Source organism: Diorhabda sublineata, chromosome X (genome assembly GCF_026230105.1).
Source record: "Diorhabda sublineata isolate icDioSubl1.1 chromosome X, icDioSubl1.1, whole genome shotgun sequence".
Classification (NCBI taxonomy): domain Eukaryota; kingdom Metazoa; phylum Arthropoda; class Insecta; order Coleoptera; family Chrysomelidae; genus Diorhabda; species Diorhabda sublineata.
Genome location: NC_079485.1, coordinates 34,386,442 through 34,404,343, shown reverse-complemented (window position 1 = coordinate 34,404,343; position 17,902 = coordinate 34,386,442). Strand labels below are relative to the sequence as shown.

The window sequence follows — 17,902 nt, the reverse complement described above, 5'->3', positions numbered from 1 at the left end:
AAACGAAACATCAAAACATAAAACATTTTTCCTTACCATATGTATTACCGAAAAAACTATAAATGATAAAAAAGACCTAAATAATTTAAGTAAAATTTAAAATTTTATTTTGTAAATTCTAATAAAACTACAAATAATTAAAATGATTAAAAACTGCTACATATTTGAGATGTAAGGACTGAGGAAAAATTATGTTTTCTTATTAGAACAAATTTCTTATTTTGATTCTATTCTTATTTTGATGTTAATGATGTATTAACTCAATATAAATACGCAAATTGTCAGTGTCAATATCATATTTAGATAAGGACTGAGTTAAGTCGAAACGTCAATTTTTTATTAATCTTTATCAATTAAAAAAAGGTATAAGAAATAATAAATTAAATATATATATATATATATATATATATATATATATAAACGCTAAGTTGTGGGATTGGGGCAAATAAAACACCAAAGTGTGCTCTTTTTAATATATATTCCGAGGCTTCGAATACTTAAATATTCGTCATTCATTCATATTGAATCGATAAACTCTTTTTATAAAGAGTTATCAGTTCCAAATTTGCTGCAATCTCCAATATTCTAGTTCTATATACATATGTTCGTAGGTAAATGGTCGTGTATAATGTATATGTATTTTTATAGAAATTATCTTTGACGTTTCCACCTAATTTCGGTCTTTATCAAAATATAATCTAACATTAACAACTTGTATTATTAAATCAATCAATAGATGAATATCAAAAGGAAATCTGGGTTGTACCATACAATTATGTTTTTTTCAAATGTCACATTTTAAAACACAAAAAATAAGCAGCACTAAATTCGAATTAATCACAGTTACTTTGGAATTTAGTTAGAAGTTATTTTATTTGAATTGTTTATATTTTTTCATAGCTTTTTTATTTCGTTGTATAAGAAGAAGAAGAAGAAGAAGAAGAAGAAGAAGAAGAAAGCTATTAATAAGAAAGCTATTAATGATAGAGAAGAACTAACAATTTAGGCAAACTTTGTAATGTTACCTTATAAATTGCATTGAAACTGTGAATAATTTGAATTGAAAGTTGCATCTTTTTTGTATATTAAAATATGACAACTAACGATGAAAAATAGTTTTGAAATACACCCCTTAAGTTACGATAACTTAAATAATATAAAAATGCCATCTTAATTCCAATCCTTAATAATAAAATCTAAAATAAGTACAAATAAGTATTAAAATAAATGGAGTGAATTGTACTATGGAATTTAAAAGTGCAGTTTGAGTATTCATAATTGTAATGTCATTATTTTTTTTCTCCAATACAAGGAATAATACTCCATAAACTTGCACCAGCAGTTAGAGCAATGCCTAGACAAATGAAAAGTGATACAAATGAATTAACTTGAGAGTACCACAATCCACACAGTGGGGGACCTATTAATTGCAAAATACCGTTGACAAACAGCCCCATACCATAAGTTGACTGCAATCTTTCTGATCCTAGCATATCAGCCATAACAATAGCTGTAATACCCACGTATGTACCAGATGCTAGACCAAAAATAGCAGAAAAGGCTGCAATTATCCAATAGTTGATAAAAAGTGGCAATAAACTTAGAGAAATGCCAGATAATAAAAGTCCACCGACAAAATAGTAACATTTAGGAAATGAAGTTAAATCAGATAAAGCCGAACCACCTATTCGACCAACTAAATCAAATGCCGATACTATTGATAGCAGCATAGCACCTTGGTCTTTGTCAAAACCTAAAGATTTGGCATAAGATGGAAGCAATATAATGAAGTTAGTATAACTAATAGCATTTGTCGCATTGGAAATTAAAATAATTAAATAAATAGGATCTTTGAGAAGACTTAAATCTAGTAACTGGGGTTTTTGAACCTCTTCTTCAAGAATAGTTTTGGATTTATTGGAACGTAAGCTAAAAGAACTTGCAAAAATTTCGGGCTGTAAGGTTAAAGTACTTCCGTGATAAGGAGTACTAACATATTGGAAAGAGCTAGTTGAAGTACTTCTGGGAGGGGCGATAGATCTACGCCTACTACTTGGAAGACGAGTTTGGGAGTAAAAATCCATCGCTGTACTATTACCTTTCTCTGATACAGGATGTAGTGTGGAATTACTGTTCATACTTTCTTTAGCTTTTGCTTTGAGTATTTCTTGTCGACTTTGAGGCATGCTCACCTTTCTTTCTCTTTGTTGAGGTTGTATATTTTGCATAGCTACACTTGATGCGCTGCGATTAAAATTTTCGGTTGCCTTTTCTATATGCTCCAAAAATGAATCGTTTTGAGGTGTATTGTGGAGAGATGTTAAACTCTCGTTATTACTTATAGTAAACTTGGCTCTTTTTTCCTCATTTTCTTCATCTGAAGTAACTTGTTCTTTTTTCATGTGCTTTTCTACTCTATCATAAAACAATGCAGCTACAAAAACGTTCAAAGTAAGTCCGCCCATGAGTAGCACAGCACCTCTGTATCCGTATGTAACTAGCAATATACGAAGTATAGGAGGAATTATAATCGATCCAAATGCAGATCCAGAAATACATATTCCATTAGCTACTCCTCTCAATTTGAGAAAGTAGCTGCAGACTATATAAACAGTTGGTGGAAATGACAATCCTGCACCAATTCCTACTAAAACGCCATAGCTTGCATAAAGAAAATATACAGAGCTGGCCCAAAAACTTAGTATCATTCCTCCAGCAGCACAAATACCTCCTAGAATTGTTACTAATCTGTAAGAATATCTTACTGAAAGTATACTCGAAACTGGACCTGTAACAAACATTTTATTAATTAAACAACGATATATAAGGAGCACTGTTAACGTGGAACCATATACAACATGTTTTCAAAATAATATGATATATTCATCGCCACATTTCAAGATAAGGAATAATCAAAGGAAGCATTTTTCTGAAAAATTTGGCTTGATTTCTCAACTAGGTTATAAAGAGAATATTTCCATATTTCCAAGATTTTTTCAAACTTTTCTAATGTAGTAATTTGTCTTTTGTTAGTAGGGATGGAAGAACTTGAGCATGGGAAAATTCCAAAGATCGACACGTCAGCGCATATGTTGATGGGATTCCATGCACAAGACTATTACAGTTAGTTAATTCATTTTCATTTCCAAAACGAAATTTAATTTCAAGAAAATGGGTAAAACTCAGTCGAAAGAGGAAGTTAATTTTTCTAGCACAAAGTGGAAATAGTGGCGGTGTAATTACTTAAAACTTAAAATAAGAGGAAAAATTTCTCGAAGTAAAGAGCTCGGTTAGTTAATAGACAATTGTGTATGGTAACCATAAGAGAAGATAGTGTGGACTACCTAAGACTAAGATAAGACCATTTTATTAATTATTTGTCTCCCTATAACTACGAAATTCCAAAAAATGGCAAAAATAAAATAATAATAATAAGAAAGAACCTCAAGAGTGAAGAGAAAATCTTGAGCGAGTTAATAAATATTTGAATATATAAAAGTTTAAGCAGCTGAAAATCAATTTTAGTAAAACTAAGCACCATAAGGAAATTTCAAGTTTAATTAGGGAGATAACTTAACTTAAATATAAATTCATGTCGTGAAAGTTCTGCTAGGAAGAATAGAGAATTTTACAGCAACTAGGTTAGGAAATGTAGATTTTATTCGGTTCGAGAAAATGTCTGCGGAAGACTTTATTGCAGGAGAAAGCTATGGTTGTTGCAGAATTTCTGAAATTGAGGTAGGCTTGCAGTAACACATCTACATCAGGAAGGCAATTCATTGATTTCTTTTTGAAAATCAAATATCTCTAAATTCATCATCATATCAATCTTTGAATGCTTTGTTTTACTAATAAAATTCTATAGCTGGCATTGAAGCGACGTAATTTTGACTTTCGATTAAATTGAAACGATTAGGATCATTAGAACCGAATGCTTTAGGAAGTTTTGAAAACGTCATTGGTAAATTATTTAACGAATTCAAAAATTTTGAGTTACTAATTGTTTCGATATCAATGTTATTCCAAGCGTTATTGGTTCGGGTTTGAAATCACTTTGAGTTAAAAAATAATCGATAATAATCTGATGATCAAATCCTCCACCAATCGCCTACAACCGTTTATAGCTGAACTATTCATGAGTCGTTTTGAAAAGCAAATTAGTCAAAAGTTTCAGTATTTTCCCAGGGTAAGGTACAGGTATGTGGATGATATTTTCGCTATATCCAATACGAAAAAGGTATATATTTGGGAATTTTAGCACACACCTACGCTGTGCAATTATTTTGTTGTACTAGTATTACGAGGTAAAAAACAACGATTTTAGGTTTATTTACAGATATATGAACATTGGTAAACCATTCATTTCACCGTGATTGACACATCTGCACTTTGTAAACAAGACATCGGAATCAGGGTTACTGCTGAATGCGGTGAATTGAACTCCAATCTTCTCCGTGTACTCAACTATTTTTTATTCATAATACCTTTCTTGTATATCCATCAATCGTATATATGAAATTCATTATTTTGGATTATGGTATTATCGAAAGTCACAATTTGACTAAATCAAATTAATTGGTTTGCCTACTTCATTGAAATAATAATTAAACTTCTTAACTATTTCTTTAGTATTAGTTTATAATTTTTCTTACATACTTATAATGTGAACATAATTTTCTTGATATAACACTCTTAAAGATATAACGATTGAATTTATTTGTATATTTGGAGATCTAACGAATTATAATATTTATCATTAATCTTATTTCTCCTTCTATTAAAATCTTTTACTAGCACTTGTTCTTCACTGATCTTTTCAGACAATTGCTCTTGATCTCTTTTCACTCAAATAAGAATATTCCATCAGTTTTATCATTCATTCATATTATTTCCAGCTTATATTTTTTTTAAATAATCAATTTCTATACTCTGTAATAACAATGTCTAACAATAAATTCAAATGTCCCAAATGTATTAATTAAAGCCCCATGTAAAGTTGTACAATCAGAACAAAAAACATTTCAAATATTTTTGTCCTTCCATATTTAATGATATCCATTTTCAAAACAATTGCCTGAATATGTTACTTTTTTAAGATATTTTCCATTTATTTGTAATTCCACTAAATCTAATCCCTTTAATACTCTCTCCTAATATTTTAAGCGATTTGAATTATTTTATAAGAAATAAAAATATCATCGACATAATATTAAAAAAATTTTTCATATTCCATGTACCGTCATAACTAATGCTGAATATGTATTTTGTATGTCAAAGGATACTATATAAAGTCGGTTCTTCTTGTTTTAATTGTATTAATTGGATACTAAGGTTTAAATCAATTTTTGAAAATATTTGATTATTTTGAAGTTGCATCCATCAATGTTCATTAGTGCTTCTAATATATTTATATTTCTTTATATACACAAATATGAATTCGCTCCACCGTTCATAAACTGTTTAAATAAATAAGTAGAACATTATAGTATTGAAATTACATCAGACAGTGTTATTGTGTAATCGTAATAGTGAATAGTGTATGTATAATTATCACCAACGATTCCAGAAATTCCAACTTAGTATTGGAACCGACATGAATAAGAATCTATTGTGATTACAATTATTAGGTAATACTGGGTTTAGAAAAACATGATAATTATGGAATTATCTGTAATGATTTTGACAGGAATTTGTTGAGCAAACTAGGAAGTCTGTTAATGTATAAAGACCAACTAACTAAACTAAAATATGAACAGGGTTGCTGTAGTAGTGAATAGTGTGTTCATAACCAGATATTACAACATGGTATCCAAACCGATGTCCAAGCCACTAAAGGAAATTTAAGAATTGGCTTTACAATCAAATTTACTCCATATTAGAACTTAATTGAAAAATAACAACCTAAAGTCAAAAATGATTACGATGATATTTTAAGTTCACGTCTTAAAATGGGTATAATATATGATCACGAAATTGGATGCTCGTCAAGTGAGAAGAATTAAATTTCAAAATACGACAGGAAATACAGTTCTTCTAAACGGAGCCTCACAATCTACAGGTACATACTTCAGAACTAATCATACCGGAGATCAGTTAGATAAACTTAACCTTCTTGTAGGCTTTAGTACGGTACTAGTACTGTATCATTGCATCTTTAACTAGAATGTGATCTTACGCTAATCATAATAAAAACCTATAATGTTATTAGTCGTAATCGATTGCTTTTCAAAGTATTTGTGGACTTATCCACAAATTACATTAAAATATTAAAAATGGGGATCATATGTAAACATATACTTCAAATGTTTAGTTGAAAAATATATGCTGACGGAAAAAAGTATATTCCGCACATATACTCGATAGAAAAAAAATTGTATATAATGTTAGGGTGCCCTTTTTTGTTACAATTTGGATGTTTCTTACCTAAAGAACTATACAAAAAATAACACAGAGCTGGTATCCACATTCCTTCTGCTGTGGTTGAATCGAATGCTTCCAAGAATTCAACAAAGAGAACTCCAAAAGATTTGATAGTGCCTGGCACCAAAATGTTGACCATCGTGGCTCCGAATAGCACCAACCACCCCCATCCGCCATCAGGTGGTACCAATTTCCATTTCACCATGTTTTTATCATTCTTTTTATGTTCTAACAAGATAACACCTGAAATGAAAGTAATATTACTTTAATGTATATATTATGGATAGTGTTAATATGATTAGAACGTATTTGGGAATACTCAAAATAAATATTCAAAGCAGTGGCGTTTCAATTAATACGAAAAAACTCATACCAGTTGTGACTAATATACAAAGAGATAATTGACGCAAACATTGGTAAATTTGAAACTTCAGACAATTCCTAATAAATCCCTACAATATATAGGCACTATAGTACTACAGAGTAAAATATTATAGATAAATTAGACAATATAGAACGGACAGAAATATTTGTAAAAATGACCACATTACGTACGTCAAGTAATCATAAATATGCTTTATAGTCGGAATACCAGCGACATTTTATCAGGTTACGACCTACATATTTGGATGCCGGTACCAACCAACGTTTCCGGGCTTAGTTTTTGATGAAATTAGTTCTAATCTTGGAAGAATGCTATAACCTTACCAAAATAGTGTGATAAAAATTGAATAAGTGGCTAAAAAAGTACGTATGTAAACTTTGAATACTTATTTCGCTTATAATAGGTCTACAATTACATGTTTATATTATGTTAACCTTAAATAAAATTGTTTTTTAGAAATTCATCCTGATTTAAAATATATGAGATTTTTGTCCGTTTGAAATTAGGATGGATTTTTCCAATAAAAAAAAATACAGAAACTTGAATTTTTTTCTCTACGTACTTCCAAAGAATTATCACCGATCTCTTTTACTGTTACATTAAAATAAGCGTTCATCTCGTTATATCAAATTTAGATTTAAATTTATGTAATAAAAATACTGTTTCTTTGGTTTCGACGTTTCGACTTTTCTTTAAGTCTTTATCAAAATATGATATTGACACTGACAATTTGCTTACTTATATTGATCAATAGATCACCTTCATCATGAATATCAAAATAAGAATAGAATCCAACTAGAACTTTTTTCTAATAAGAAAATTAATTTTCCCTACATCTTAAATATATAACAGTAATCAATTAAATTATTTGTAGTTTTATTAGAATTTACAAAATTGAGCTATAAATTTTACTTAAATTATTTAGGTCTTTTTTATCATTTATAGCTTTTCCGTCCTTATGAATGTGAACCATTTCTAAAAATTCTTCTAAATATCTTGAGGACTAAGTTGGTTTCGTATACCATTATATTCTGATGTTATTGTTAATTTTATATAATGTGACATCAAGAAAATTGATTCTATTATTTTGCTCGACCTTGATTGTGAATTGAAGTTTTTTATGATAAGAATTGAATTTTTTATTTATTCTATTTTTATAACAATTATCGAATTATTTCAATAAATATATTAGTATAAATCATAAAGGACATAATACATTATATAATATATAATATTGTGAGGCTGTCTACATAGGGCAGACATCTCAGTATTTAGAAAATAGACTAAGAGGTCATCAATAAGATAAAAAAATAGAACTGCATTAACGAACCATTAAATATCAAAAAAACATAAATTCAATTTATAAAGATTTAATAATTCTAGAAACGGAATCTAATACACGGAAAAAGGGAATTTTTAGGAATGGTTCACATTCCTAAGTACGAAAAAGCTATAAATGATAAAAAAGATCTAAATAATTTAAGTAAAATTTATAGCTCTATTTTGTAAATTCTGATAAAACTACAAATAATTTAATTGAATATTGCTGTATAATTGAGATGTAAGGACTAGGGATAAATTAATTTTTCTTATTAGAACAAAGTTCTAGTTTGATTTTATTCTTATTTTGATGTTCATGATGAAGGTGATCTATTGATCAATATAAATACGCAAATTGTCAGTGTCAATATCATATTTAGATAAAGACTTAAAGTCGAAACGTCAATTTTTATCAAAAATTATTAAAAAAACTAATTTTCAAACATAAGAGAGCTAGAATCAAGAATATTCAGAAACATAAACATATCTAAACATATATATATATTATATACCAAGCTTTCGAATATAAGATTTGTGACGGTCTTAAACTATGTAATTTCTCGTGAAAAGAAAGAAATAGATTTCAAAATTCAAGACTCAAATTGCTTGATAAAAATATTGATTGGTTGCTAGAAATTGTTATTAATTTTCATTAGTAAGATTATGAATGACGTTTAATTTTTAAAACCTAGACCAGGTTACATTGTTGTGAATGATGTTGAATATTGATTGGTTGCTTTATGAATTAAATTTTTATAGGCTAAGTCGTTATGAGTGAAGTTCAATATATATAAATATAGCTATTGCAATAGATGGAGAAATAGGCCAAATAATTATTAGTTCTAGTGAATAACCATGGCTTAAACTTTTCAAATCAATCATGAAAATATATTTAACTGAACTTCAAATGTAATTCATTTTTTACGAAAGACTGTCTATATGGTTTTTGCTGCAATATTAACACCCAATTCCTGGCCAACCATCTTGCTGAAACTCTTCAGATAATTAGTGAGCAATCCTAACCCTAGGTCAAAAAACTCTCGTCATTTCATTGATTTATTCAAAGGTTTACACAGCTTGTCAGCTTTAATATTGTCTCCTTATTTACCAGCACTCCCATCAATGAAACTTTGTCTATTTTAGACACTAATCACCACAATGTTCCAGATTATCTTTCTCTCATCAATCACTGTTTGTCCAACACCTACTTCATATTCCAAGGTAACTTCTATAGTCAACTCAAAGGTTCCCTCATGGGATCTCCTCTCTCCCGTCATTGCTAACATTTCCATGGACCATTTCGAAAGTAGAGCACTAACCTCCTCCCTCCTCCCTCCTCCCAACGAGCTATTGGATACGACATGTTGATGGCACTTTCGACATGGCCCTATGGAAGAGATACTTTAAATTCCTTCAACAAAAAAATTTAACTATTAAAGTTTGGCAAAATTAAACAACAAATTGTAGTATTTCTATATATTTTGTGGAGCTTTCGAATACTCACGTATTCATCATCGGGGACTGAAATTATGGTCAAAATACAATGTAGAAATATCTATAGAAGTATACAAAAATTTTAATATTCACATTAATTTAATGTTGTTATTTCTTCAAAAAAAATAAAATTCTAGAAAATTTAAAAATCAATATTCAAATTCAAAATTTTAAAAAAACTGGAAACTATTGAACTGTAATTCCAAGATTAATTTATTATGAAAAAACGCCTGTAAATCCAGTTCTACTTAACCTATCTATGCAAACTTAGTCTTTTTGAAGAGAGCTCCTTTCTACCAATGTAAGAGTTATAATTTCGAAACAAACTAATGAGTAACGTATAAGCCAGAGAGGGCTATTTATTTATTTTTTTAAATCTAGCTATCCTTGAAAAATGTTAAATAGAAACATGTAATTTTAATTAAGGAATATAAAAGTAGACCAAATTAGCAGCAGAATAGCGAAAACCGCATGCCGATATCTTTTTCGTATTACGAGATATCCTAAGAAATGTGTAAATTTTAAGCAGTTTCTTTTAAACATAAATTACTCCGGTTTGACTGAACAGATTTTAACATTTTTTGACTCCTTAAAATTGTCTTTCCTTGTTCTATTGACAATAGTTCCAATTATTATGTCAATATTACTTATGCTGTCACCGGGAAACTGCGTTATGGAAGTTAAAATAGAAATATAACTTAAGGCACTTCGCTAGTGACGACCTAAATGTTCAAATTGTCGCCCATCATGTCCGATACAAGCTTTTATTCTTTGAAGAGTAGATTGAGCAGCAGTCTCAATTTCCAGCTATTTCTTTAGAATAAAATCTAATTGTGCTATTCGTATTAATGTGAAATTGGCATAATTTAATTCTGAGAGAGTAAGCGAACAAATTGTTCTGTTTTCGTTTTTTTATTGTATATTGGAAACAATTCTGAGACAATGGCAAATTATACATTTTAATCTGTTTAAACTTGAATATCTAGAGAAAAGTGAAAATAGCTCAATCGTTGTGACCTTGAGTATGTTACTAGTTTTCCTTAAGCCGGGTACATTGATGTTAAATATTGTGTCATTAGTCAATGAGTCATCAATAGGTTCATAGGTCTGTACCATAATAATATTTATTTTCCTAGCATTTTTGATAAAACTCCTCGTGTCGCTAGGTCGGGATTTTTCTTTGTATTGACATAAGGTTAACTGCTAATGTCAGTAATTGTTTGAATTTTGGATAAACGATTTGCTACAAATTTCTGCCCCTGATCGAGTTCCTGTTGAAGTCAAGATAGCACAATTTGTGTCACTTCAATAGTATAGAGACACTATCGGAAAAAAGAAACAAATGTTCTTAATATATTTAGAAATATCTTTTTTACTGCTCTATTGATTACCTAGGCTTTTGAAACTTTAAGAATCGCTTAAATTCAAAATCTTGTTAAGAATATCTTCCAGTTCCATATTTTGTAGAGCATGAGACTAATTTAAGACCCATTTTCAAAAATTAACATTTGCTGAGGATAAAATTACTCCATAAATCGACATCAGTATATCGAAATCAAACTCCTAGAAACCAATATCTCCCTCAACAAAACTTTGTATCAGAAGAATTATATAATCTAAATGAATCCCAAAATCCCTACGGATTAACACAAATAAAATTATGACATTTCAATCCATGCAATTCACTAGAAGAAAATAACCCCGAATTTTTCTATGACAATGAACAAACCTTAGACGATACGAATGACGAAAACTGTGAAAATACCCAACAAGAAAATTTTCACGATGTACCCTCAAATCGAACAATCATATAGAACTAGATTCAATCTATGACAGAACTGATCTTCCTTATATTAAAATTATGAATCCACCTTTGAAACTCTTTATTGAAACAGGTGCTACCAGATCATTCATTAACCCCGAAATAGCAGAAAGTTTTTTTTCGGAATACATTGTTGAAGAGCCTTTCACTATCTGCTCCTTATTTCAAACAACAACCAAATATTATTGTGCCAAAATTCCGGCATTTCCAGAATTCAAGACAAAATCAACGATAAATTTTTGTATTTTCAAATTTCATAATTTTTTCGATGGCCTTATTGGTTACGACATACTAAAACAACTAGGTGTCGAACTAGATCTCAAAAACTTAATCCTCACAACAATTAAAGCTCAGCTTCACCTTTCACATTACGAAAGTAGAGGAAAATTATTATTTTTCGCTAGAATTGAACCAAATTCTATCGAATCTGCAAAAATTCTTGCAGATATTTATAATGGTATTGTTGGCATACCGCCAACCAAATTATTCAATTGCATAACTAAAGACGGAATTTCTCAGGCAGAAAATGGTTATGCCCCTGTAGACATTATCAACAATACAGATAATATTGCAGAAATATACTTATACGAGCCCGTTAAAACCACTCGAATTGAAAAAAAGTATGAAATTTTTCATGTATCAATAACAATATTAGCAACGCTAATGACGTAACAGAATTAATACGTACTTCTCACTTAAATGAAAAAGAAAAGTTTCATATTACTAAACTCTGTAGGAAATACTCAGATATATCGATTTAACTAGTGGATTTCATCAGATAGAGGTGCATCCGGATGATATCAAGAAAACAGCTTTCAGTGTTGAGAACGGTCATTATGAATACCTTCGTTTGCCATTTGGAATGAAGAACGGACCTTCAACCTTCCAAAGGGTAATGAATTATGTCCTACGAGAATATATAAAAAAAATTTGCCTCGTCTACATGGACGATATAATTGTGTACTCTGTATCCCTTCAGGAGCACATCGTCAATTTAAAGAAAATCTTCCAAAAATTAAGAGAGAGTAACTTAAAGATTCAACTGGACAAATCAGAGTTTTTAAAAAAGGAAGTTGCATTCCTTGGTCACATAGTTACGCCAGACGGGATAAAACCAAACCCGGAAAAGATTCAAGCTATCCAAAATTACCCGATTCCGAAAACGGTTCACGAAATAGAATCATTCCTAGGATTGCCAGAATATTATCACAAATTTATTAATAACTTCGCGAAAATACTAAGCCTTTCACGCTGTGTTTGAAAAAGGGCGTTAAAATAAATATAAACCATCCATTATACATTAAAACTTTTGAAGATTGTAAAGCTTTACTAACTAACCAACCAATTCTAGCCTCATCCAATTTTACTAAAGACTTCATCATAACTACAGATGCTAATAATTTTGCTATAGGTGCAATTCTATCACAAGGCCCTATCGGTCAGGATAAACCAATTTCATATGCCTCACGCACACTCAATGATGCAGAAACATCCTATTCTATAATAGAAAAGGAACTTTTGGCCATAGTATATGCTAAAAAAAACTTTAGACCTTACATTTTTGGTAGAAAGTAGAAAAACCTTAACCAAACTCCCAATCCAGAAAATTCTTCCATAATTGCCCAAATAGACCCTGAAAACGAAACGGTACACACAAATCAAGAAGACCCAATCTTAGGAATACATATTACTGACAGACCTCTTAATAATTTTCTCAACCAAATTATTATAATAAAAGTAGATAAAAACCTTCGTCAAGAAATAAAAAAGCTTTTCGATAAGAATGTCAGATCACAGAGGTATAAATGTAACTATTCAGGAATTTAAAAATAAATATTTTTGGCCCATCACTTTCAGCTATCCACGTGTACCAATCTTTATTAAAATTCGTTTCCCGTTTTAAAATACCCGAAAATATAATCTCGGATAATGGAACCGAGTTCTGCCAAAGTATGATCAAAGAATTTGCCAAATTATATAATATCAATTGGCACTACATTCTCCCATTCAATCCAAATAGTAATTCAATTGCTGAAAGGTTTCATTCAACACTCCTAGAACATATGAGAACTCTTGCAATTACTAAACCAAAACTTACTCCTTTCGAAAAACTGAGTTATTCAATTATAGGATATAACAATTCTATACACTCCGTGACAAAACAATAACCAACAGATCTAATTTTTGGACATCTAGAACTTAAAGATCCTTTTATTATAAACTCCGACAAACAACTTATAAATCATCAACTTAATGAACATAAGGAAACAATGTAAATATTATATGACAATTTACATAAAAGTTTACTCGAAAACAAATTGAAAACTATTGAAAAACGCACCGAAAAACGTTCTGATCCTCCTACTATCGAACCCGCTACCATAGGTTACAAAAAACAAACAGACAGACAAGCAAAGTCTAAACCTCCTTACAAACCCGAGCATGTTCTGAAATCAGAAGGAATTACAGTTACAACTCCTCATAATTCCTACCACAAACTTTTATTTAAACCTCCCAGGAAACTGACTAACGTTATTTTACAGGATGATGATCCTCCCATTGACAATGAATCAGAAAATTAAAGTGCACAATCTTTAAAAAAAACCCATTATTCTGCCTTACTAATTAGGAAACGCTAAAGTTAAAAGTTAAAGTTAAAAGTTAAAGTTAAAACACACCTTTCTCCACTACTTTCCACTAAAACCTATCCAAGACCAAATAGACTCACTAACTTCCTCTTTTCGACAATTAAGAATTGTAATTGACACTCCACAGCTCCCAATAGACTTGCACTTTTTACAATGTACAAACACTTACATCTTGAAATTGATATCATAAATCAAAAAATGTTCTCAATTTTTCCTAGCAAATTATCCAAAAGAGCATTAATCCATCCTCTAGGATCTCTCGTAAAATTCATATCAGGAAACCTAGACGAACAAGACGCAATAGATATTAACAACAGTATTTCTCAATTAGAAAATAGCCAAAATAAAATTATAAGAAAACTCAATAATCATATTTCATTAAACCAAAAATCTATGAATGTATTAAATGATACATTATCAACATTGAACAGAAACCAAATGTCAATTTTCAATAAAATAAGAGAAACACAAACAATATTAAATGAATCTAGAAGTAATGTTAATCAATATTTAGAAATAAGAGATATTATAGATCAGCTAAAATTTAATTTAGACCTAATTTTAAGTTTTTTAACAGATATCAAAAACTCAATAGATTTTTCTTTATTAAATGCCGTACAACCTAGCTTAATTTCTCCAGATAATTTTAGAGAAATTATAACAGATTTACACAGATTCCACAATAAAGATCAAATATTATTCTCAGCGGATGACTCCTTAAATTTTTATAAGATAGTGAAAACAAAAGTAGTTTATGCGAACAATAAGTTGATTTTCTATATAGATTTTCCTCTGGCCCACCCAGACTCCTTTGATCATTATCATCTCTATTCCATTCCAAATATAAATCAGACTATTATTATTCCCCAATCACCCTTCATTATAATTAGCAACAATTTGTACCAATACCAAGAAGAAGAATGTACCGATCTGCAATCAATATTTCTATGTGAAGAGAATCGAGTCCAGCCAACGAAGAAAACAGACTGTGTGACATATCTACTCTCATTCAGTAACATAAATAACTGCAAGCAAGTGCCTGTCCAGACGAACTTCCAACTCATAGAAAAACTAAGTAATAGCCACTACATCGGTATTTTTCCAGAGCCAACAAAGATGCAACTAAATTGCAAAGATAGTGAGATCGCAATTTTACATGGCACCTACCTTTTTATTATTCCACACAGCTGCCAAATTGAAACCTCATCTATATCATATTCGAACGAAAAGAGTACAATTACAGGACACGCCCTAGCATAAGAAGAGATTACCGAAACCTCTTTCCCAATTATGAAGGTACAAAAATTGAAAATAGAAAAAGTTCACCTGGATAAACTTCATCAAGTACTCCTTCAAGAAACGGAAGAATATCCACTAGAAGAAATTCGAACCCACCAGAACATCTCCATATATGGCTTTAGTAGTATCACGATAAAAATCTTAATCTTTTGCAGTATCTACATATTTAGAAAGAAACACTTGATACTGAGTTTGTGTAGAAGAAAAGAAACTCCCAAGAGCCCTGACATCACTCAAGTTGCTCCACCGCCCTTACGCCCTTGAGTTCCATTTGAGGACAGAGAAGTTATGGAATGAAATTTATATATACGCAATATCATTGTTTTATTTGTACGAGGTCGTTAGTCTGCTGTGTCAGCAATAAGACCTTTCTTTATTATTAATTTTAACAAATTTGACTTTATTTGTACGAGGTCGCTAGTCTGCTGTATCAGCAATATGATATTTCTTTATTGTTAATTATAATAAAATCTAAGAGAATGACTTTAGACTTCATTGTAGTAACATAAAAATCTGTGTAAAATAAATTAAATAAAATTTTTAAAAATATATTTTGTGATTTCAAAAATATAAAGGGTATTTACATTGTTGTCAGATCTTTTCTTTTTCCGGAAAAATAATAACTTTGTTATTTCAAATAGATTATTCTGTATATTTTTCGCTTTTCGAAATTCTTAAGAAATACTTATTATTTTTCATCAATGTTCTCTATACCTAAATACCATAAAGTTATAGCTACATTTGTGTTTGTCACAAAGGATCGTTTATCTGAAACAGAATGAATATCCTAACAAAATCCCATAGTAAGATTAGGTTCAGTAAAAGATTTATCCAAATCAGGGCGCAGAAAAACTGCATCAATTGAAAACAAATATTTAGATGTTTGTGTCCTGTTAGAAGACTTGAGTACAAGACAAATATCCAGGAAATTTGATATGTCGCAAACATTCGTAATGAAAATTTTACGTGATAATAAATTCCATCCATACAAAGTAACGTTGGTTCAAGTGTTGTCAGATGATGATTTTAATAGACGCGAAGAGTTTGCAGACCTAATGATAGAAAAACGATCCAAATTTTTTAAATAATGTTATGTTTTGCGATGAGGCCCCTTTTTGTATTAAGGGAAACGTGAATCGGCATAATTGTAGATATTGGTCATTAATAATCCTCGATGGATGCGTAAATCCCACACCCAATATCCCGAAAAACTGAATGTATGGGCTGGAATAATAGGCGACAAAATAATTGGTCCCTTTTTCATATAGGGTTATTTAAATAGTCCGGCGTATTTAGCTTTATCGGAAAATAGTATTATACCTGAGTTGGTTCTGATATTTCCAAATCCAAGTAAGTATTTTCAATTACATTAAAAAAACCTATTATTAGAAATTTTCAGACAATAACAATATCCCAAACGACAATATTTGGCTATAACAAGATGGTGCCCCATTTCACTATGCGTGTGTGGTGAGGCAATTCCTAAATAATGTGTTTTCCAGAAGATTGATTGGAAGGCGTGGTTGTATCGAATGCTTCCGCGATCACTCGACATGAATCCTTTAGACTATTTACTGTGGGATTACTTAAAAAACATCGTTTATAAAACAAAACCTGCCAATATTCAGGAATTAAAAAGTAGGATTACCGCAGAGATAAGATGTCATGGATGTTGCAAAATCTACTGCAAAGTTTTAAAAATCGCATGGCTTGTTGTATTAAAGTAAATGGACAACAGCATTTGCTGTAATTACCTTTACTGTATATTTTCTAAAATTCGTAATGTTTCTACTTCACAAATGTGAATCTACTTCTAATATGACACAAGATTCGTCTTCAGTTGTTGTAGGTTTTCTGCTCCTTGAATTGGATAAATATTTTACTTCACCAGTTTCGTTAAACTTTTTACTGACTTACTGACACTAGACCTCGTTACGAGATTTGCATTAGCACATAAATGATTAAAGAATATTCAAATTAAACGGGTTTAGTTAATCGTAGCCATCTGAATGAACAATATTTACAGTAACTTTGATGGAAATACTGTTAACGTAGCTACAACTTCGAAATTATGACATTTAGTTATAGAGAATATTACATAAAAAATAATCAGGATTTCTAAACACTCAAAATATATAGAGTGATCCATTTGAAATAACAAAGTTTATTATTTTTCCGGAAAAAGGAAAGATCTAACAATATAAACACCACCATAATACCGGCCGTAACACAAGACCCTTGCGCACAACAAAAATTTATTAAAATCCTACAAGACGTTTCCAAGATAATTGAGGCGTTCCATACATAAAACTCACTCTGTGAACTTGGAAAAAGACACAAATACAACCTAATTAATATTACTCAAAATAATTAACAAAATAATTCGAAACTGTACTAGGTTTTATAAAATTTAAAAAAGAAATCAAAGAAAATTGCACCATCAATGACAAATTTCCTACTGAGTAAATTCATGAAGAAAAATCAACTTTTTAAACAATATTCCACAAATCCTAT

General features: G+C 30.2%; 1 protein-coding gene across 1 annotated transcript in view; it reads right to left on the bottom strand.

Moving 5' to 3' along the window:
- Positions 1–459: 459 nt before the first annotated feature.
- LOC130451843 (monocarboxylate transporter 13) overlaps positions 460–17,902 on the bottom strand; it is a 29,810-nt gene continuing 12,367 nt past the window's right edge. Inside the window, exons 2-3 of the mRNA XM_056791156.1 lie at positions 6,424–6,663; positions 460–2,788 (exon numbers count right to left, since the gene is read on the bottom strand). Of these exons, the coding sequence (XP_056647134.1) occupies positions 1,290–2,788; positions 6,424–6,663 (1,739 nt within the window). The 3' untranslated portion in view covers positions 460–1,289. The remainder of the gene's footprint in view (positions 2,789–6,423; positions 6,664–17,902) is intronic.